Below are 20,329 nucleotides of genomic sequence, written 5' to 3' on the forward strand. Positions count from 1 at the left end.
CTCCCTGGAAGGAGGTTATGGAGAGGTTGCTGCTGCTCTCTTCTCACAGGCAATTAGTGACAGAGCAAGAGGCAATGGCCTCAAGCTGCCACTGGGGAGGTTTAGAGTGGAGAGTAGGAACAAGAGAGGTCAGGGCTTGGGATGTGCTGCCCAGGGAGGTGGTGGAGCCCCCAAGCCTGGAGGTGTTTGAAGGTGGTTTGGATGTGGCGCTTGGGGCTGTGGTTGAGGGTTGAGCCCTGCAGAGCAGGGTTCTGGGTTGGCCTGGGTGATCCTGAGGCTGTGTTCCAACCTGATTGTCTCTGTGTTTCCTCCCAGGGGTGCTGGGTGCCAGCTGTGCAGGTGGCTGAGGGCTGGCAGCAGCCCCAGGGGGCAGCCAGGATGTCTCACCGCAGCATCCACCTCTTCCGCAAGGGGCTGCGGCTCCACGACCACCCAGCCCTGCTGGCTGCCCTCCAGTCCTCCCAGCTGCTCTACCCTCTCTACATCCTGGACCAGCAGTTCCTCTCCTCTGTGATGCACATGGGGGCCCTGCGCTGGCACTTTCTGCTCCAGTCCCTGCAGGACCTGCAGGAGAGCCTCTGCCAGCTGGGCTCCTGCCTGCTGGTGGTCCAAGGGCAGTATGAAGCTGTTCTCAGGGAGCTTGTCCAGCAGTGGAACATCTCCCAGGTGACTCTGGATGCAGAGGTGGAGCCATTCTACAAGGAGATGGAGGCCAGGATCCGATGCCTGGGGGAGGAGCTGGGCTTCGAGGTGCTGTCCCTGGTGGGCCACAGTCTGTACGACACCAAACGGTAGGTGACTGCCCCTGGGACCTGGGGGTGACCCCAGGAGGGCTTGGATTAGATCTGGGAAAGCAGCAGGGAGAGGGCAGGGCTCAGCAGGAGCCAGCAGGGAGCACTGGCAGCCCAGAGAGCCAAGCAGAGCCTGGGCTGCAGCAAGAGAAGTGTGGCCAGCAGGGCCAGGGAGGGGATTCTGCCCCTCTGCTCCACTCTGCTGAGCCCACAGCTGCAGCTCTGGGGCCAGCTCTGGAGCCTCTGTGCCAGGAAGGCTCTGGAGGGGCTGGAAGGTGTCCAGAGCAGGGCCAGGAGGAGGAGCAGAGGGCTGGAGCTGCTCTGCCCTGCAGACAGCCTGAGAGAGTTGGGGTTGTGCAGGCTGGAGAGGAGAAGGCTCCCAGGAGACCTCCTTGTGGCCTCCCAGGAGCTGCAGGGGGCTGCAGGAAAGCTGGGGAGGGACTTTGGAGGGGGTCAGGGAGGGACAGGACTGGGGGGGATGGAGCAGAACTAGAAGTGGGGAGCTGGAGATTGGCTGTGAGGAAGAAGTTGTTGGCCAGGAGGGTGGTGAGAGCCTGGCACAGGCTGCCCAGGGAGGTGGTGGAAGCCTCCTGCCTGGAGGTGTTTGCAGCCAGGCTGGAGGTGGCTGTGAGCAACCTGCTGTGGTGTGAGGTGTCCCTGCTGGAGCTGTGGTGCTGAGGGCCATGGGGGGGTGGTGCCCTGGGGCAGGGCTGGGTGACTTTAATTGGACTTGGTCATTTGTGAAGGTCTCTTCCATGACTGCCAAAGCTCCTGGGGGAGAAGGCTTAGGAAGCTTTGGACTCCATCATCTCAGAGCTTTTCCAACCCAGAACAATTCCCTGAGTCTTTGAGTCCATGAGCTGGGGCTGTGCTGCCAGCTTCCTGTGCCCTGCAGCTTCCTTGTCCCTCTCCACCCTGGAACAAACTCCTCTTGTTCTGTGCAGGGTTTTGGAGCTGAATGGTGGGAGCCCACCCCTGACATACAAGAGGTTCCTCCACATCCTCTCCCTGCTTGGTGACCCTGAGCTGCCTGTCAGGACCCTCACAGCTGAAGACTTCCAGTGAGTACCAGCAGCCAGCAGGAGCTGGCAGCTCCTTCCCCGTGCCCAACAGAAGAGCCAGCACCAGGTTGCTCCTCATGGGGTGGTTTAGGTCTTGGGTGGTAGAGCCACAGCTGGAGGGCTGTTGATCAGGTGAAGAGGGGAGGGGATTCTGCTGGCAGGAGGGGAGAGTGGCTGAGAGGTGGCACAGCCCAAAGGCTTCACCTCTGCAAGGCAGCACTGGGGGAAACTTCTGAGGGATATGAAAGTTTGACAGAGAAATGACCCAGGGATGGCAGAGCTGACCCAGGGATGGCAGAGCTGACCCAGGGATGGCAGAGCTGACCCAGGGATGGCTGAGCTGACCCAGGGATGGCAGAGCTGACCCAGGGGTGGCAGAGCTGACCCAGGGGTGGCAGAGCTGACCCAGGGATGGCTGAGCTGACCCAGGGATGGCTGAGCTGACCCAGGGGTGGCAGAGCTGACCCAGGGATGGCAGAGCTGAGCCAGGATTAGCTGATCTGACCCAGGGATGGCAGAGCTGACCCAGGGATGGCTGAGCTGAGCCAGGGACGGCAGAGCTGACCCAGGGATGGCTGAGCTGAGCCAGGGGTGGCAGAGCTGACCCAGGGATGGCAGAGCTGAGCCAGGATTAGCTGATCTGACCCAGGGATGGCAGAGCTGACCCAGGGATGGCTGATCTGACCCAGGGACGGCAGAGCTGACCCAGGGATGGCTGAGCTGACCCAGGGATGGCTGATCTGACCCAGGATTAGCTGATCTGACCCAGGATTAGCTGATCTGACCCAGGGATGGCTGAGCTGACCCAGGGATGGCAGAGCTGACCCAGGGATGGCTGAGCTGACCCAGGGATGGCAGAGCTGACCCAGGGATGGCAGAGCTGAGCCAGGATTAGCTGATCTGACCCAGGGATGGCAGAGCTGACCCAGGGATGGCTGAGCTGAGCCAGGATTAGCTGATCTGACCCAGGATTAGCTGATCTGACCCAGGATTAGCTGATCTGACCCAGGGATGGCTGAGCTGACCCAGGGATGGCAGAGCTGACCCAGGGATGGCTGATCTGAGCCAGGATTAGCTGATCTGACCCAGGATTAGCTGATCTGACCCAGGGATGGCAGAGCTGACCCAGGGGTGGCAGAGCTGACCCAGGGATGGCAGAGCTGACCCAGGATTAGCTGATCTGAGCCAGGGATGGCAGAGCTGACCCAGGGATGGCTGAGCTGACCCAGGATTAGCTGATCTGACCCAGGGACGGCAGAGCTGACCCAGGGATGGCTGAGCTGACCCAGGATTAGCTGATCTGACCCAGGGATGGCAGAGCTGACCCAGGGATGGCTGAGCTGACCCAGGATTAGCTGATCTGACCCAGGGATGGCAGATCTGACCCAGGATTAGCTGAGCTCAGTGGGGGCAGAGCTGAGCTCAGTGCGGGCAGAGCTGGGCTCAGTGGGGGCAGAGCTGGGCTCAGTGGGGGCAGAGCTGGGCTCAGTGGGGGCAGAGCTGAGCTCAGTGTGGGCAGAGCTGGGCTCAGTGGGGGCAGAGCTGGGCTCAGTGGGGGGCAGAGCTGGGCTCAGTAGGGGCAGAGCTGGGCTCAGTGGGGGCAGAGCTGAGCTCAGTGTGGGCAGAGCTGGGCTCAGTGGGGGCAGAGCTGGGCTCAGTGGGGGGCAGAGCTGGGCTCAGTGGGGGCAGAGCTGGGCTCAGTGGGGGGCAGAGCTGGGCTCAGTAGGGGCAGAGCTGGGCTCAGTGGGGGCAGAGCTGAGCTCAGTGGGGGCAGAGCTGAGCTCAGTGCGGGCAGAGCTGGGCTCAGTGGGGGGCAGAGCTGGGCTCAGTGGGGGGCAGAGCTGGGCTCAGTGGGGGGCAGAGCTGGGCTCAGTGGGGGCAGAGCTGGGCTCAGTGGGGGCAGAGCTGGGCTCAGTGGGGGCAGGTAAGCAGAAAGATCTCCTGAGTTCTTTGATGCTTTTGGGGACACCTGCTTACCACTGCTGCTTCCCTGAACCTCCTCTTCTGTGATTTATGGGGGGGACAGTCTCAGCCCTGGTCCTCTTCCAGCGTCAGGAGGGGTAGTGGGCTTGGGGAAGCCTCCCAACAGCTGAGGCTGCAGAAGGGGCATGGGAGGACTGCCCAGAGATGAGGGCCTGGGGACCCCTCCCCTTGGTTCGGAAGGGGCAGCTGGGGAGGTGGCCCAGGGGAGCTGATTTGCCTCCTTCCCTGTGAAGCCTCTCCCAGAGTGACCTCTCCTCAGAGGCTCTGGGGCTGGAGCAGCCTTTGGAAGCACCCCAGAGCTCCAGAATTCAGCTCAGAGCCTGGGGAGGCTCTTGGCTCCCTCCCGGGGGTGGCTGAGAGCTGGGGGGGAGCTGGAGAGGAGATGACTCCGAGTCTGGTGTAGCAGGTGGGAAGCAAGAGGGGGGTCAGAGCGGGGTGGGGGGCTGCAGCCAAGCCCCCTGAGCACTGAGGTTGGGTGGTGAAGCTGTTCCTCATCCCTCAGTGCAGCCTGCAGGGGCAGCCTGGGGCTCCTGGCTCTGCTTTTGGTGCTGTGGCAGAGGAGGTCTTCTGCCTCCTTCCCCTGGCTGCTGTTCCCTCTTTGATGGAGGCTTCTCTCTCCCTCTAGGAGGTGCCAGGCCCCTGCCCCAGGCCTGGCTGAGCGTTACAGGGTGCCCCTCCCCGGGGATCTGCAGATGCCTCCAGAGAGCCTCTCCCCCTGGAGGGGAGGAGAGACTGCAGGGCTCCGGCGGCTGGAGCAGCACCTCGCAGACCAGGTCAGCCCCCAGCAGGGCTGCTGCCTGCCCTGGCTGGGCTGAGAGGAGGCTGCTCCTCTCCCTCTCCCTCTCCCTCTCCCTCTCCCTCTCCCTCTCCCTCTCCCTCTCCCTCTCCCTCTCCCTCTCCCTCTCCCTCTCCCTCTCCCTCTCCCTCTCCCTCTCCCTCTCCCTCTCCCTCTCCCTCTCCCTCTCCCTCTCCCTCTCCCTCTCCCTCTCCCTCTCCCTCTCCCTCTCCCTCTCCCTCTCCCTCTCCCTCTCCCTCTCCCTCTCCTCCTGTGTCAGCACCTCAGGCAGCTGCTCAGCTCTCCCCCAGCTCTGCCTGAGGTTTCCTCCACTGGGGCTCAGCTCTGGATGGAAAAACCTGGGGGCTGCAAAGCTGGGCAGGAGCTGGCCCTGAGCTCTGCCAGCCCAGCCCCAGCCTGGCCTGGGCTGAGCCCCAGCAGTGTGGGCAGCAGGGGCAGGGAGGGGACTCTCTGTGAGCCCTTCTGCTTCCCAAAGGGGATCAGAGAATGGGAGGGGTTGGAAGGAGCCTCTTGAGACCATCCCCCTGCCAGGGCAGGGGCAGCCAGGGCAGGGCACAGACACAGCCAGGGGGGGTTGGAATCTCCCCAGGGGTGGAGGCTCCACAGCCTGCTCCAGGGCTCCCTCACCCTCACATCACAGAAGCTCCTCCTCATGCTCAGAGGAACTTCTGATGTTCCATCTGTGCCCCTTACCCCTGGTCCTGTCCCTGGGCACCACTGACCCAAGCCTGGGCCCATCCTCCTGACCCCCCCTTGGGGTATTGATCAGCATCGATCAGATTCCCCTCTGGGGCTGCTCTGCTGCAGGCTCTCAGCCCCAGGGCTCAGCCTTTGCTCCTCCCAGAGCTGCTCCAGGCCCCTCAGCAGCTCTGCAGCCCTCTGCTGTGTCCCCTGCAGCACTTCCCTGTCCTTGCTGAGCTGGGAGCCCAGAGCTGGCCCCAGGCCCCTCAGCAGCTCTGCAGCCCTCTGCTGTGTCCCCTGCAGCACTTCCCTGCCCTTGCTGAGCTGGGGAGCCCAGAGCTGGCCCCAGGCCTCCAGAGGTGCCCTCAGCAGGGCAGAGCTGCTGCTGCCTCCAGCCTCAGTGTTTTCCATGCAGGCAGAACCTGCTTGCCAAGAGCCTCTGGTTCCCCCTGGACCCTGTGGCTGACCCTGGCTTCCTGGTTGCATTTCAGGGCTGGGTGACAGCTTTTGCTAAACCAAGGACCATCCCAAACTCTCTGCTGCCAAGCACCACAGGCCTGAGCCCCTACTTCAGCCTGGGCTGTCTGTCTGTCCGCACCTTCTTCCACAGGCTGGCAAAGATCTATGCCCAGGTGAGGACTCCCAGGAGCAGAGAGGATCTCTGCAAGGTTCCTGCTGCTCCCCTCCTGCAGGGGGGCCCAAAGCTGCAGGCAGTGCTCCAGGCTGAGCAGAGAGGGGCAGTGACTTCTCTCTGCTGCTGATGCCCTTGCTGATGCCACCCAGCATCCTGCTGGCTCCAGGGCCTGGCAGAGGCTGCCCAGGGAGGTGGTGGAGTCCCCATGCCTGGAGCTGTGGCCATGGCACTTGGGGCCATGGCTTGGTGGCCATGGGGGGGGGGTTGGGGTTGGCCTGGGTGAGCTCAGGGAGCTTTGCCAGCCTGAATAACTCTGTGTCTCTCTGCTCAGCTCAGCCTGAGGAGAGCTCAGCTTCCTTTGCCCTGCAGCTCACTGCCCACTCAGGCTGAGCCTGGTGGCCACCCAGACCCCCAGGTCCCTTGCCACAGGGCTGCTCTCCAGCCAGCTGGCTCCCAGGCTGGGCTGCACTCTTGGGCTCTGTGTTCCCAGGTGCCAGAGCCTGCACTTGGCCCTGCTGAGCTTTGCAAGGTCCTTGCTCACTCCTGCAGCCTCTCCAGGACCTCCTGCAGTGTGGCTCTCCTGCAGTGGCAACCTCTGCACAGTGCCATGGCTGAGGGTTCCTCTGGAGCTCTGCAGCCACTTCTGCACAGCCTTCCCTCCCTGCTGGCCAAAACGCAGCAGGAAAGTGGCAAGAGCCCAAGGGAGAGCCTCAGAGGTGCTCCAGGGCTTCCCTGCTTCATCCCCAGCTCCTCTACCTCCTCTGCTCCCTGAGCACTGCAGGGGGCTGGGCAATGGGAGGCTGGGGTCTCTGCTGGGAAGATTGAGAGCCCTGGGCTCAGCCTCAAGGAGAGAAGGTGAGAGGGACCTCCCCTGTGGGAATAGGCTGAGGGAGTTGGGGCTGTGCAGCCTGGAAGAGAGAAGGCTCCAGGCAGACCTCAGAGCAGCCTTGCAGTGACTGAAGAGCTCCAGGAGAGCTGGGGAGGGACTTGGGACAAGGGCTGGGAGGGACAGGCTGAGGAACAATGGCTTTGAGCTGCATTTCAGTGTCTGAAGGGACCCTACAGGAGAGCTGGGGAGGGACTGTGGGGAAGGGTTTGCAGTGCCAGGGCAAGGTTGGAAACTGGAGCAGGGCAGGTTCAGGCTGGACATCAGGAGGGAGGCTGCTGAGGCACTGGCACAGGCTGCACAGGGAGGTGGTGGGGGCCTCATTCCAGGTCAGCACTGCTGTGTCCCTGGGCAGCCTGCTGCAGCTGGAGCTGTCCCTGCAGGGAGAGGGTCTGCACAGAACAGCCCTTGAGGATCCCCTCCCAGCCAGCGCTCCCTGCGAAGCTTTCCCCTCGGGTGTCTCTTGCAGGCCAAGCACCACTCCCTGCCTCCAGTGTCCCTCCAAGGGCAGCTGCTCTGGAGGGAATTCTTCTACACAGTGGCATCAGCAACCCCAAACTTCAGCAGGATGGCAGGGAACCCCATCTGCCTGCAGATCAGCTGGGCTGAGGATGCAGAGAGGCTCCACAGATGGAAAACGGTGAGGAGAGGCCTTGGCACCACTGCTTCTGCCTCTGCACAGTCCTGCTGCTGCCTTGGGCTAGCTCCCTGCTGGCTGTCAGCAGCAGAGAAGTGCCCTGAGGGGTCCTGAAGCTTTGTGTGGGAGGGCAAGAAGGGCTCAAGGAGGTACAGGGCAGTCTGCCCCAGCTCCAGCCCTGGAGAGGAGAACTAACCTGCACTTGGAGTTGGTATCCTGAGGTGATGTCCAGAGGCAGGGAGGAGTCTGCCCCTGCAGCTGCTCTCACACCCAGCTGGAGGAGGAGAACCAAATCCCCACCCTTTAGAGCCAGTCCTGCTCCCCCAGTGCCCAGCTGAGCCTAGCAAAGCTTCCCAGTCCCCAGCTGAGCCTAGCAAAGCTTCCCAGTCCCCAGCTGAGCCTAGCAAAGCTTCCCAGTCCCCAGCTGAGCCTGACAAAGCTTCCCAGTCCCCAGCTGAGCCTAACAAAGCTTCCCAGTGCCCAGCTGAGCCTGACAAAGCTTCCCAGTCCCCAGCTGAGCCTGACAAAGCTTCCCAGTCCCCAGCTGAGCCTGACAAAGCTTCCCAGTCCCCAGCTGAGCCTAGCAAAGCTTCCCAGTCCCCAGCTGAGCCTGACAAAGCTTCCCAGTCCCCAGCTGAGCCTAGCAAAGCTTCCCAGTCCCCAGCTGAGCCCAGGAAAGCTTCCCAGTCCCCAGCTGAGCCTAACAAAGCTTCCCAGTCCCCAGCTGAGCCTGACAAAGCTTCCCAGTCCCCAGCTGAGCCTGACAAAGCTTCCCAGTCCCCAGCTGAGCCTAGCAAAGCTTCCCAGTCCCCAGCTGAGCCCAGGAAAGCTTCCCAGTCCCCAGCTGAGCCTGACAAAGCTTCCCAGTCCCCAGCTGAGCCTGACAAAGCTCCCCAGTCCCCAGCTGAGCCTGACAAAGCTTCCCAGTCCCCAGCTGAGCCTGACAAAGCTTCCCAGTCCCCAGCTGAGCCTGACAAAGCTTCCCAGTCCCCAGCTGAGCCTAGCAAAGCTTCCCAGTCCCCAGCTGAGCCTGACAAAGCTTCCCAGTCCCCAGCTGAGCCTAGCAAAGCTTCCCAGTCCCCAGCTGAGCCTGACAAAGCTTCCCAGTCCCCAGCTGAGCCTAGCAAAGCTTCCCAGTCCCCAGCTGAGCCCAGGAAAGCTTCCCAGTCCCCAGCTGAGCCTGACAAAGCTTCCCAGTCCCCAGCTGAGCCTGACAAAGCTCCCCAGTCCCCAGCTGAGCCTGACAAAGCTTCCCAGTCCCCAGCTGAGCCTGACAAAGCTTCCCAGTCCCCAGCTGAGCCTGACAAAGCTTCCCAGTCCCCAGCTGAGCCTAGCAAAGCTTCCCAGTCCCCTGCTGAGCCTGACAAAGCTTCCCAGTCCCCAGCTGAGCCTAACAAAGCTTCCCAGTCCCCAGCTGAGCCTGACAAAGCTTCCCAGTCCCCAGCTGAGCCTGACAAAGCTTCCCAGTCCCCAGCTGAGCCTAGCAAAGCTTCCCAGTCCCCAGCTGAGCCTGACAAAGCTTCCCAGTCCCCAGCTGAGCCTGACAAAGCTTCCCAGTCCCCAGCTGAGCCCAGGACAGCTTCCCAGCTCTTTCTGGAGGTCATCTCTAAGCATGTGGAGGAAAAGAAGGGTATCAGGAAAGGGCAGCATGGACTCACCCAGAGGCAATCATCCCTGAGCAGCCTGATGGCCTCAGCCAGGCTTTGGGCACTGTCTTCCTCCTAGGGCAGCTTAGGGAGGGTGGTTCAGGGCAGTGAGGTGAGCTGAGAACTGGCTGCAGGACAGGGCCCAGAGGGCTGTGCCCAGTGGGGCAGGGTCCAGCTGCAGGGCTGCAGCTTGTGCTGCTCCCCTGGGGTCAGGACTGGGCCCAGCCTTGCTCAGCATCTTCATCACTGGCCTGGAGGAAGGCAGAGTGGAGCCTCAGGCACTTTGCTGATGATCCAAAGTGGGAGCTGTGGCTGACTCCCCCCAGGCTGTGCTGCCAGCCAGGGAGAGCTGAAGAGGCTGAGAGCTGGGAGAGGAAGCTCAGGAAGCTGAGCCAGGGCAAGGGCAGGGAACTGCCCCTGGGCAGCAACAACCTCCTGCAGCAGCACAGCTGAGGGGGGAGCTGCTGGAGAGCAGCTCCAAGGAGCAGCAGCTGGGAGTGCTGGGGGCCAGCAAGGTCCCCAGGAGCCAGCAAGGAGCCCTCATGGCCAAGGAGCTGCAGGGGGTCCTGGGGGGCATGGAGAAGAGTGTGGCCAGCAGGGCAGGGGAGGCTCTGCTGCCCCTCTGCTCTGCCCCAGCCAGGCCACAGCTGCAGCCCTGGGGCCAGCTCTGGGCTCCCCAGCTCAGGAGGGACAGAGAAGTGCTGCAGAGAGCCCAGGGGAGGCTGGGAAGCTGCTGAGGGGCCTGGAGCAGCTCTGGCAGGAGCTGAGAGCCCTGGGGCTGAGAGCCTGCAGCAGAGCAGCCCCAGAGGGCAGCTGAGCAATGCTCAGCAAGAGCTAAAGGAGCTGTGGGGGGCAAGAGGCTGGGGCCAGGCTCTGCTGAGTGCTGCCTAGGGCCAGGCCAAGGGGCAAGGGGCACAGAGTGGCAGGCAGGAGGTTGGAGCTGAGCAGGAGGAGAAAGTTGTTTGGGGTGAGGCTGCTGGAGCCTGGAGCAGGCTGCCCAGAGAGGTTGTGGAGTCTGCTGGGGTGGAGAGCTTCCAACCCCCCCTGGGCACTGTGCCCCTGGGCAAGCTGCTGGGGGAGCCCTGCTGGGGCAGGGGCTGGGGGAGCTCTGCTGGGGGAGCCCTGCTGGGGCAGGGGCTGGGCTGGGGGAGCCCTGCTGGGGGAGCCCTGCTGGGGCAGGGGCTGGGCTGGGGGAGCCCTGCTGGGGCAGGGGCTGGGGGAGCTCTGCTGGGGGAGCCCTGCTGGGGCAGGGGCTGGGGGAGCTCTGCTGGGGGAGCCCTGCTGGGGCAGGGGCTGGGCAGGGTGATCTCCAGAGGTGCCTCCCAAGCCAGCTGTGTGCTGCAGGCCCAGACAGGCTTCCCCTGGATCGATGCCATCATGACGCAGCTGCGGCAGGAGGGTTGGATCCACCACCTCGCGCGCCACGCCGCCGCCTGCTTCCTGACTCGAGGAGACCTCTGGATCAGCTGGGAAGAGGGCATGAAGGTTCCTCCCCGTTCTGCTGTGGTCTTTCTTCTGGGTGACCTTGGGGAGCCTGGCTGTGGCAGGAGGTGCTGCAGGGTGCTGCCTCCTCGCTGAGCCTCGGGGCTCACGCTCCAGGAGCCCTCAAGGCCTCCTGCTCGGCTCAGGGCATTTGGTGCAGCAAGGAGAGGTCACTGCCAGCCCCAAGGCCTGCGGGGTGTGGGGTGAGGAGACCTTGGAGACCTGCTCAGTCTGCAGCAGGCCCCAGCCAGAACTTTGGGATCTCACCCCAGGAAGGACATTGAGAGGCTGGAGCAGGGCCAGGGAAGGGCAACAGAGCTGGGGAAGGGTCTGGGGAAGAGGGCTGGGGAGGAGCAGCTGAGGGAGCTGGGGGGGTTGAGCCTGGAGCAGAGGAGGCTGAGGGAGACCTCATTGCTCTCTGCAGCTCCCTGAGAGGAGGCTGCAGCCAGGGGGGGGTTGGGCTCTGCTCCCCAGGCTCAGGGGACAGAAGGAGAGGAACTGGCCTGGAATTGTGCCAGGGGAGGCTGAGGTTGGAGAGGAGGCAAAATGTCTTTGCTGGAGGAGTGGTCAGGGCCTGGCAGAGGCTGCCCAGGGAGGTGGTGGAGTCCCCATGGCTGGAGGGGTTGCAGCAAGCTGTGGCCATGGCAGCTGGGGCCAGGGCTTGGTGGCCATGGGGGGGTTGGGTTGGGTTGGACTGGATCCTCCCAGAGGGCTTTGCCAACCCAAACAAATCCAGGATCCTGTGATACAAGTGCCAGGGTGAAGTGAAGGCCAGGCTGGGAGAGCTGGGGCTGTGCAGCCTGCAGAAGCCTCCAGGGAGACCTCAGAGCAGCCTTGCAGGAGCTGAAGGGCTCCAGGAGAGCTGGGGAGGGACTTGGGCCAAGGGCTGGGAGGGACAGGAGGAGGAACAATGGCTTTGAGCTGGGAGAGGAGAGACTGAGAGTGGAGAGGAGGAAGAGATTGTGGAGAGGGAGGCTGGGGAGACTCTGGCACAGGCTGCCCAGGGAGGCTGTGGCTGTGCCCTGCCTGGAGGTGCTCAGGACCAGGCTGGATGAGGCCCTGAGCAAGCTTAGAGGACACAGCCTCAAGCTGTGCCAGGGGAGGTTTAGGCTGGGGGTGAGGAGAAAGTTCTCCACAGAGAGAGCTGTTGGCCCTTGGGATGTGCTGCCCAGGGAGGTGGTGGAGTCCCCATCCCTGGAGGGGTTCAGGAGGGGACTGGATGTGGCCCTTGGAGCCAGGGTTTAGTCATGAGGTCTGTGGTGACAGCTTGGACTTGTTGAGCTTTGGGGGTCTCTTCCAGCCTTGGTGATTCTGCCCCCGGTGGGAGCTGTCCCTGGCCCCCCCCGGGAGCTGTCCCTGCCCCGGGAGCTGTCCCTGCCCCGGGAGCTGTCCCTGCCCCCCCCGGGAGCTGTCCCTGCCCCCCCGGAGCTGTCCCTGCCCCCGCCGGGAGCTGTCCCTGCCCCCCCCGGGAGCTGTCCCTGCCCCCCCCGGAGCTGTCCCTGCCCCCCCCGGGAGCTGTCCCTGCCCCCCCCGGGAGCTGTCCCTGCCCCCCCCCGGGAGCTGTCCCTGCCCCGGTGGGAGCTGTCCCTGCCCCGGTGGGAGCTGTCCCTGCCCCCTCCGGGAGCTGTCCCTGCCCCGGTTGGAGCTGTCCCTGCCCCGGTGGGAGCTGTCCCTGCCCCCTCCGGGAGCTCTCCCTGCCCCGGGAGCTGTCCCTGCCCCCCCGGGAGCTGTCCCTGCCGCCGGAGCTGTCCGGAGCTGGATGCTCCTTGGGGTCCCTTCCACGCCAGCGCCGCTGTGTGGCTCCGTGCTGTGTGTCTGTCAGCTCAGCCGCCCCAGGGCTCCTTCCCTCCTTCCCTGCCCTCCGCTGCAGGTGTTCGAGGAGCTGCTGCTGGACGCCGACTACAGCACCAACGCCGGCAACTGGCTGTGGCTGTCGGGCAGCGCCTTCTGCCCGCGGCAGCGCCGCAGCCTCTGCCCCGTGCGCTTCGGCCGCCGCACCGACCCCCACGGCCACTACATCAGGTAGGCTGCTGGCCACGACCCCCACGGCCACTACATCAGGTAGGCTGCTGCCCACGACCCCCACGGCCACTACATCAGGTAGGCTGCTGGCCACGACCCCCACGGCCACTGCATCAGGTAGGCTGCTGGCCACGACCCCCACGGCCACTGCATCAGGTAGGCTGCTGGCCACGACCCCCACGGCCACTACATCAGGTAGGCTGCTGGCCACGACCCCCACGGCCACTACATCAGGTAGGCTGCTGGCCACGACCCCCACGGCCACTGCATCAGGTAGGCTGCTGCCCACCGACCCCCACGGCCACTACATCAGGTAGGCTGCTGGCCACGACCCCCACGGCCACTGCATCAGGTAGGCTGCTGGCCACTGACCCCCACGGCCACTGCATCAGGTAGGCTGCTGCCCACGACCCCCACGGCCACTGCATCAGGTAGGCTGCTGCCCACGACCCCCACGGCCACTACATCAGGTAGGCTGCTGGCCACGACCCCCACGGCCACTGCATCAGGTAGGCTGCTGGCCACTGACCCCCACGGCCACTGCATCAGGTAGGCTGCTGGCCACTGACCCCCACGGCCACTGCATCAGGTAGGCTGCTGCCCACGACCCCCACGGCCACTGCATCAGGTAGGCTGCTGGCCACGACCCCCACGGCCACTACATCAGGTAGGCTGCTGGCCACGACCCCCACGGCCACTACATCAGGTAGGCTGCTGGCCACTGACCCCCACGGCCACTGCATCAGGTAGGCTGCTGCCCACGACCCCCACGGCCACTGCATCAGGTAGGCTGCTGCCCACGACCCCCACGGCCACTACATCAGGTAGGCTGCTGGCCACGACCCCCACGGCCACTACATCAGGTAGGCTGCTGCCCACCAGCCCCCATGGCCACTACATCAGGTAGGCTGCTGCCCACGACCCCCACGGCCACTGCATCAGGTAGGCTGCTGGCCACGACCCCCACGGCCACTGCATCAGGTAGGCTGCTGGCCACTGACCCCCATGGCCACTACATCAGGTAGGCTGCTGGCCACAGACCCCCACGGCCACTGCATCAGGTAGGCTGCTGGCCACAGACCCCCATGGCCACTACATCAGGTAGGCTGCTGGCCACCGACCCCCACGGCCACTACATCAGGTAGGCTGCTGGCCACAGACCCCCATGGCCACTACATCAGGTAGGCTGCTGGCCACTGACCCCCACGGCCACTACATCAGGTAGGCTGCTGGCCACGACCCCCACGGCCACTACATCAGGTAGGCTGCTGGCCACGACCCCCACGGCCACTGCATCAGGTAGGCTGCTGGCCACGACCCCCACGGCCACTACATCAGGTAGGCTGCTGGCCACGACCCCCACGGCCACTACATCAGGTAGGCTGCTGGCCACGACCCCCACGGCCACTACATCAGGTAGGCTGCTGGCCACTGACCCCCACGGCCACTACATCAGGTAGGCTGCTGGCCACTGACCCCCATGGCCACTACATCAGGTAGGCTGCTGGCCACTGACCCCCACGGCCACTACATCAGGTAGGCTGCTGGCCACTGACCCCCATGGCCACTACATCAGGTAGGCTGCTGGCCACTGACCCCCACGGCCACTACATCAGGTAGGCTGCTGGCCACGACCGCCACGGCCACTGCATCAGGTAGGCTGCTGGCCACTGACCCCCACGGCCACTACATCAGGTAGGCTGCTGGCCACTGACCCCCATGGCCACTACATCAGGTAGGCTGCTGGCCACTGACCCCCACGGCCACTACATCAGGTAGGCTGCTGGCCACGACCCCCATGGCCACTACATCAGGTAGGCTGCTGGCCACCGACCCCCACGGCCACTGCATCAGGTAGGCTGCTGGCCACTGACCCCCACGGCCACTACATCAGGTAGGCTGCTGGCCACTGACCCCCACGGCCACTGCATCAGGTAGGCTGCTGGCCACGACCCCCACGGCCACTACATCAGGTAGGCTGCTGGCCACTGACCCCCACGGCCACTACATCAGGTAGGCTGCTGGCCACGACCCCCACGGCCACTACATCAGGTAGGCTGCTGCCCACTGACCCCCACGGCCACTACATCAGGTAGGCTGCTGGCCACTGACCCCCACGGCCACTGCATCAGGTAGGCTGCTGGCCACGACCCCCACGGCCACTACATCAGGTAGGCTGCTGGCCACTGACCCCCACGGCCACTACATCAGGTAGGCTGCTGGCCACGACCCCCACGGCCACTACATCAGGTAGGCTGCTGCCCACTGACCCCCACGGCCACTACATCAGGTAGTCTGCTGGCCACTGACCCCCATGGCCACTACATCAGGTAGGCTGCTGGCCACAACCCCCACGGCCACTACATCAGGTAGGCTGCTGGCCACGACCCCCACGGCCACTACATCAGGTAGGCTGCTGGCCACCGACCCCCACGGCCACTGCATCAGGTAGGCTGCTGGCCACTGACCCCCATGGCCACTACATCAGGTAGGCTGCTGGCCACTGACCCCCACGGCCACTGCATCAGGTAGGCTGCTGGCCACGACCCCCACGGCCACTGCATCAGGTAGGCTGCTGGCCACGACCCCCACGGCCACTGCATCAGGTAGGCTGCTGGCCACTGACCCCCACGGCCACTACATCAGGTAGGCTGCTGGCCACGACCCCCACGGCCACTGCATCAGGTAGGCTGCTGGCCACAGACCCCCACGGCCACTGCATCAGGTAGGCTGCTGGCCACTGACCCCCATGGCCACTACATCAGGTAGGCTGCTGGCCACAACCCCCACGGCCACTGCATCAGGTAGGCTGCTGGCCACAACCCCCACGGCCACTGCATCAGGTAGGCTGCTGGCCACAGACCCCCATGGCCACTACATCAGGTAGGCTGCTGCCCACGACCCCCATGGCCACTGCATCAGGTAGGCTGCTGGCCACTGACCCCCATGGCCACTACATCAGGTAGGCTGCTGGCCACGACCCCCATGGCCACTACATCAGGTAGGCTGCTGGCCACCGACCCCCCACTGCCCCCCAGCCGCCCCACCTCCCCCTCCCCCTCAGAAACGCAGCTGGGAAAGAGCCTCAGGGGGCTGGAGCTGGATGATCAAGGGATGAGTTCTCCCTCCTGCCTGAAAGCCTTGAGAGTGGCAGAGCAGTGCTGGGGCAGCCCTGGGGGCATCTCCCCTGACAGCAGCCTGGCAGCACTGCCAGCCCCAGCCTGGCCTGGGCTGAGCCCCAGCAGGGTGGGCAGCAGGGGCAGGGAGGGGATTCTGCCCTCTGCTCTGCTCTGCTGAGCCCTCCCCTGCAGGGCTGGGGCAGCTCTGGAGCCCTCAGCACAGACAGGGCCCTGGGGGAGCAGGGCCAGAGGAGGCCACAGCAGTGCTGGCAGGGCTGGAAGCCCTCTGCTGGGGCTGAGAGGGTTGGGGTTGTGCAGCCTGCAGAGGAGAAGGCTCCAGGGAGAGCTCCTGGTGGCCTTGCAGTGCTGAAAGGAGCCTGGAAGAAAGCTGGAGAGAGAGTTTAGAGCAGGGCCTGATGTGCCAGGGCAAGGGGAGATGGTTTGGAGCTGAAAGAGGCAGATTGAGAGTGGAGAGAAGGAGAAATGTTTGGTGCTGAGGCTGGGGAGAGCCTGTGCCAGGCTGCCCAGAGAGCTGGGAGCTGCCCCATGGCTGGCACCAGTGCAGGGCAGGTTGTGTGGGGCTGGGAGCAGCCTGCTGGGGCTGGGGATGTCCCTGGGGGCTGCAGGGCTTGGGCTGGAGGAGATTTAAATGTCAGTTCCAACCCAGAGCAATCTGTGATGGGACATGGAGCCATGGCCACAAACTGGCACCCAGGAGGCTCCACCTCAGCAGGAGAAACTTCCTTGGTGTGAGGCTGCTGGAGCCTGCAGCAGGCTGCCCAGGGAGGCTGTGGAGTCTCCTCTGGAGAGCTTCCAACCCCACCTGGAGGTGTTCTGGGTGCCCTGCTCTGGGTGCCCCTGCTCTGGCAGGGGCTTGGACTGGGTGATCTCCAGAGGTCCCTTCCAGGCCCTCCCCTGCTCTGATTCTATGATCAACAGGGTCCCCAGCAGTGATTTGGGCACAGGTTGCTTTGCTCTCTCTCCAGTTTCAGCTGCAGGCTGCCAGCCCCCAGCTCCTGTCTCTCTTGCAGGAAGTATTTGCCCATTCTGAGGAACTTTGGCTCCAAGCACATCTATGAGCCCTGGACAGCATCTGAGGAGGAGCAGAAGCAAGCAGGCTGCATCATAGGTAACTCACCTGGGTACCCTCTGAGGGATGTCACTGCTTCCAGCTGAGCCCAGCAAGGACAGCTGGGAGGGGAAGGGTCCCAGAGCCCCCACAAGGCCTCTCCTTGTCCTCTGACAAGGGACTCAGCCAGCAGTCAGCCTTCTGCCACAGCCCCTGCAGGCCTTGGGACTGGAGTCCATTCCAGACTGCAGAGGTTTGCCTCAGTGGGAGATCCTTCCAGTGGGAGCCCCTTCCAGTGGGAGCCCCTTCCAGTGGGAGCCCCTTCCAGTGGGAGCTCTTCCAGTGGAGATCCTTCCAGTGGGAGCTCTTCCAGTGGGAGCTCTTCCAGTGGGAGCTCTTCCAGTGGGAGCCCCTTCCAGTGGGAGCTCTTCCAGTGCGAGCCCCTTCCAGTGGGAGCCCTTGAAAAGAAGCTCCTTCAAGTGGGAGCTCCTCAAGTGGGAACCCTTCAAGTGGGAGCTTGCTCACGTGGAAGCTCCTTCCAGTGGGAGCCCCTTACATTGGGAGCCATTTAAAAGGACCTCTTTCAAGTGGGAGCTCCTTCCAGTGGGAGCCATTCAGAAGGACCTCCTTCCAGTGGGAGCCCTTCAAATGGGAGCTTCCTCAAGTGGAAGCTCCTCCAAGAGGGAGCTCTTCAAATGGAGCTCTTTCAAATGAGAGTTCCTTCAAGTGGGAGCTCCTTCCAGTGGGAGATCCTTCCAGTGGGAGCTTGCTCAAGTGGGAGCTCCTTCCAGTGGGAGCCATCCAAAAGGACCTCCTTCCAGTGGGAGCCATCCAAAAGGACCTCCTTCCAGTGGGAGCCCTTCAAATGGGAGCTTCCTCAAGTGGAAGCTCCTCCAAGTGGAAGCTGCTCCAAGTGGGAGCTCTTCAAATGGAGCTCTTTCAAATGAGAGTTCCTTCCAGTAGGAGCTCTTCAATTGGGAGCTGCTTCCAGTGGGAGCTCTTCACATGGAGCTTCCTTCAAGTGGGAGCTCCTTCCAGTGGGAGCTCCTTCCAGTGGAGCCCCTTCCAGTGGGAGCTCCTTCAAGTGGAGCTCCTTCAAGTGGGAGCCCTTGAAAAGAAGCTCCTTCAAGTGGAAGCTGCTCCAAGTGGGAGCTGCTTCCAGTGGGAGCTCTTCCCATAGAGCTTCCTCAAGTGGGAGATCCTTCCAGTGGGAGCTCTTCAAGTGACATCTCCTCACGTGGGAGCTCTTCACACCTCCTTGATGAGCTGCATGAAGCTCCTTGTCCCTGTGTCACGCCAGGTCAAGACTACCCCTTCCCAATGGTGAACCACAAGGAGGTCAGTGAGCACAACCTGCAGCTGATGAAGCAGGTCAGGGAGGAGCAGCACAGGACAGCTCAGCTCACCAGAGGTAAGAGGCTGCAGGCCTGGGTCTGCAGGGTGCTGAGAGGCAGAGCCCTGGGGCTGGGTTGGTTCCCAGGCCACCTCTGCTCCTGCCCAGGACCAAAATGTGGCTGCTGCTCTTCTTGTTGCTGTGAGAAGGGACTCCAGGGGCTGAGCAGTGATCAGCCCCCAGTGTCCATCCAGGCTGGGGAGGAAGGGCTGGGAGCAGCCCTGTGGAGAAGGCCTTGGGGGTGCTGGGGGTGCAGAGCTGGCCAGGAGCTGGCACTGAGCACTGCCAGCACTGCCAGCCCCAGCCTGGCCTGGGCTGAGCCCCAGCAGGGTGGGCAGCAGGGGCAGGGAGGGGATTCTGCCCTCTGCTCTGCTCTGCTCAGACCTCCCCTGCAGGGCTGGGGCAGCTCTGGAGCCCTCAGCACAGACAGGGCCCTGGGGGAGCAGGGCCAGAGGAGGCCACAGCAGTGCTGGCAGGGCTGGAAGCCCTCTGCTGGGAGCCCAGGCTGAGAGGGTTGGGGTTGTGCAGCCTGGAGAGGAGAAGGCTCCAGGGAGAGCTCCTGGTGGCCTTGCAGTGCTGAAAGGAGCCTGGAAGAAAGCTGGGGACAGAGTTTAGAGCAGGGCCTGAGGTGCCAGGGCAAGGGGAGATGGTTTGGAACTAGAAGAGGCAGCTTGAGAGTGGAGAGAAGGAGAAATGTTTGGTGCTGAGGGTGGGGAGAGCCTGTGCCAGGCTGCCCAGAGAGGTGCTGAATGTTGTAGGGATTGCTCTTGGGGGATAGGAAAAGCCAGAGGTTGAAAACCAGACTCCCATTATCCCAGACTCCCAGAGGGCTTTGGCTGGGAAGGGACCTCCAAAGCTGCTCCAGTCCCAGCCCTGTGCAGGCAGCAGGGAGAGCTGCAGCTGGGGCAGGCTCCCAGCCTGGGATCAGAGGCATTCTCTGCCACACTTTGTCCTCTCAGCTTGCTGCAGGCTGCTGCTGCTCTGCAGCCTCAGGGGGGGCTGCAGACTTCAATTCTTCTTTCTTTCCCCCTTGCTGCAGGTGAGACAGAGGACCCCATGGAGCTGAAGGCCAGATGTGACCACTCAGAGGAAGACCTCCCCAAAGGGAAAGTGGCCAAGGTGGCAGAGTGAGCCCAGCAGGGCTGAGCTGCTGGGGCCCAACCAGATGGCAAAGGGGACAGCCAGAGGCCACCTGAGCTGGGCAGGCTGAGCTCAGGGCTTTGTCCTGCAGCTGGGGCCTTGGGAACTGACCTGCAAGGAAAGTGTCTTACAGGATCCTGGACTGGGTTGGGTTGGAAGGGACCTTCCAGACCATCCAGCTCCAACCCCCTGCCATGGGCAGGGACCCCTCCCACCAGCACAGCTTGCTCAGGGCCTCATCCAGCCTGGCTTGGACACCTCCAGGGAGGAGGCAGCCACAGCCTCCCTGGGCAGCCTGTGCCAGAGTCTCCCCAGCCTCACACTGAAGAACTTCTTCCTCAGCTCCAGTCTAACCCTGCTCTGCCTCAGCTTCAAACCCTTCCCCCTGGGGCTGGCTCCAGACCCCCTCAGCAAAAGTCTCTCTGCAGCCTTCCTGCAGGATCCCTTCAGCTCCTGGCAGGCAGCTCTGAGGTCCCCCTGGAGCCTCCAGGCTGCACAGTCCCAGCTCCCTCAGCCTGTGCCAGAGTCTCTCCACTCTCACTCTCAAGAACTTCTTCCTCCTCTCCACTCTCAGTCTCCCCTCTCAGTCTCCCCTCTCCCAGCTCAAAGCCTCCTCCTGGCACTCCCAGCCTTTGTCAAAAGCCTCCTCCCAGCTCTCCTGGAGCCCTTCAGGTACTGGATAGGAGCAGGGGAGGTTATGGAGGCTCCAAGCCTGGAGGTGTTCAAGACCAGCTTGGATGTGGCTGTGAGCTGTGCTGGTGGGAGCTGTCCCTGCCCACGGCAGGGGGTTTGGAACTGGATGATCCTGAAGGTCCCTCCCAAGCCAACCCTTTCCAGGAGTCTCTGAATCCATCTCTGGGGCATTAGCCTTGCCAAATGTCTCACTGGCTTAGGGCTGAGCTACAACTTTCCCTCCCCATAACTCTCAGAGGATCCTAGCATGGGTTGGCTTGGAAGGGACCTTCAAGATCATCCAGTTCCAGCCCCCT

The 20,329-nt window shown here is 63.5% G+C and overlaps 1 protein-coding gene across 1 annotated transcript; it reads left to right on the plus strand.

The window, feature by feature from the left end:
* The first annotated feature begins 354 nt into the window (after positions 1–354).
* Positions 355–19,510, plus strand: LOC104296581 (cryptochrome-1-like). The gene is made up of 10 exons (XM_054176239.1): positions 355–791; positions 1,736–1,852; positions 4,461–4,608; positions 5,804–5,944; positions 7,302–7,472; positions 10,460–10,600; positions 12,468–12,619; positions 16,770–16,867; positions 18,108–18,218; positions 19,240–19,510. Exons 1-10 carry the CDS (start codon positions 379–381, stop codon positions 19,329–19,331), a joined length of 1,584 nt encoding a protein of 527 aa, XP_054032214.1. The 5' UTR covers positions 355–378; the 3' UTR covers positions 19,332–19,510.
* Positions 19,511–20,329: the final 819 nt, after the last annotated feature.

Source organism: Dryobates pubescens, chromosome 35 (assembly GCF_014839835.1).
Source record: "Dryobates pubescens isolate bDryPub1 chromosome 35, bDryPub1.pri, whole genome shotgun sequence".
Lineage (NCBI taxonomy): Eukaryota > Metazoa > Chordata > Aves > Piciformes > Picidae > Dryobates > Dryobates pubescens.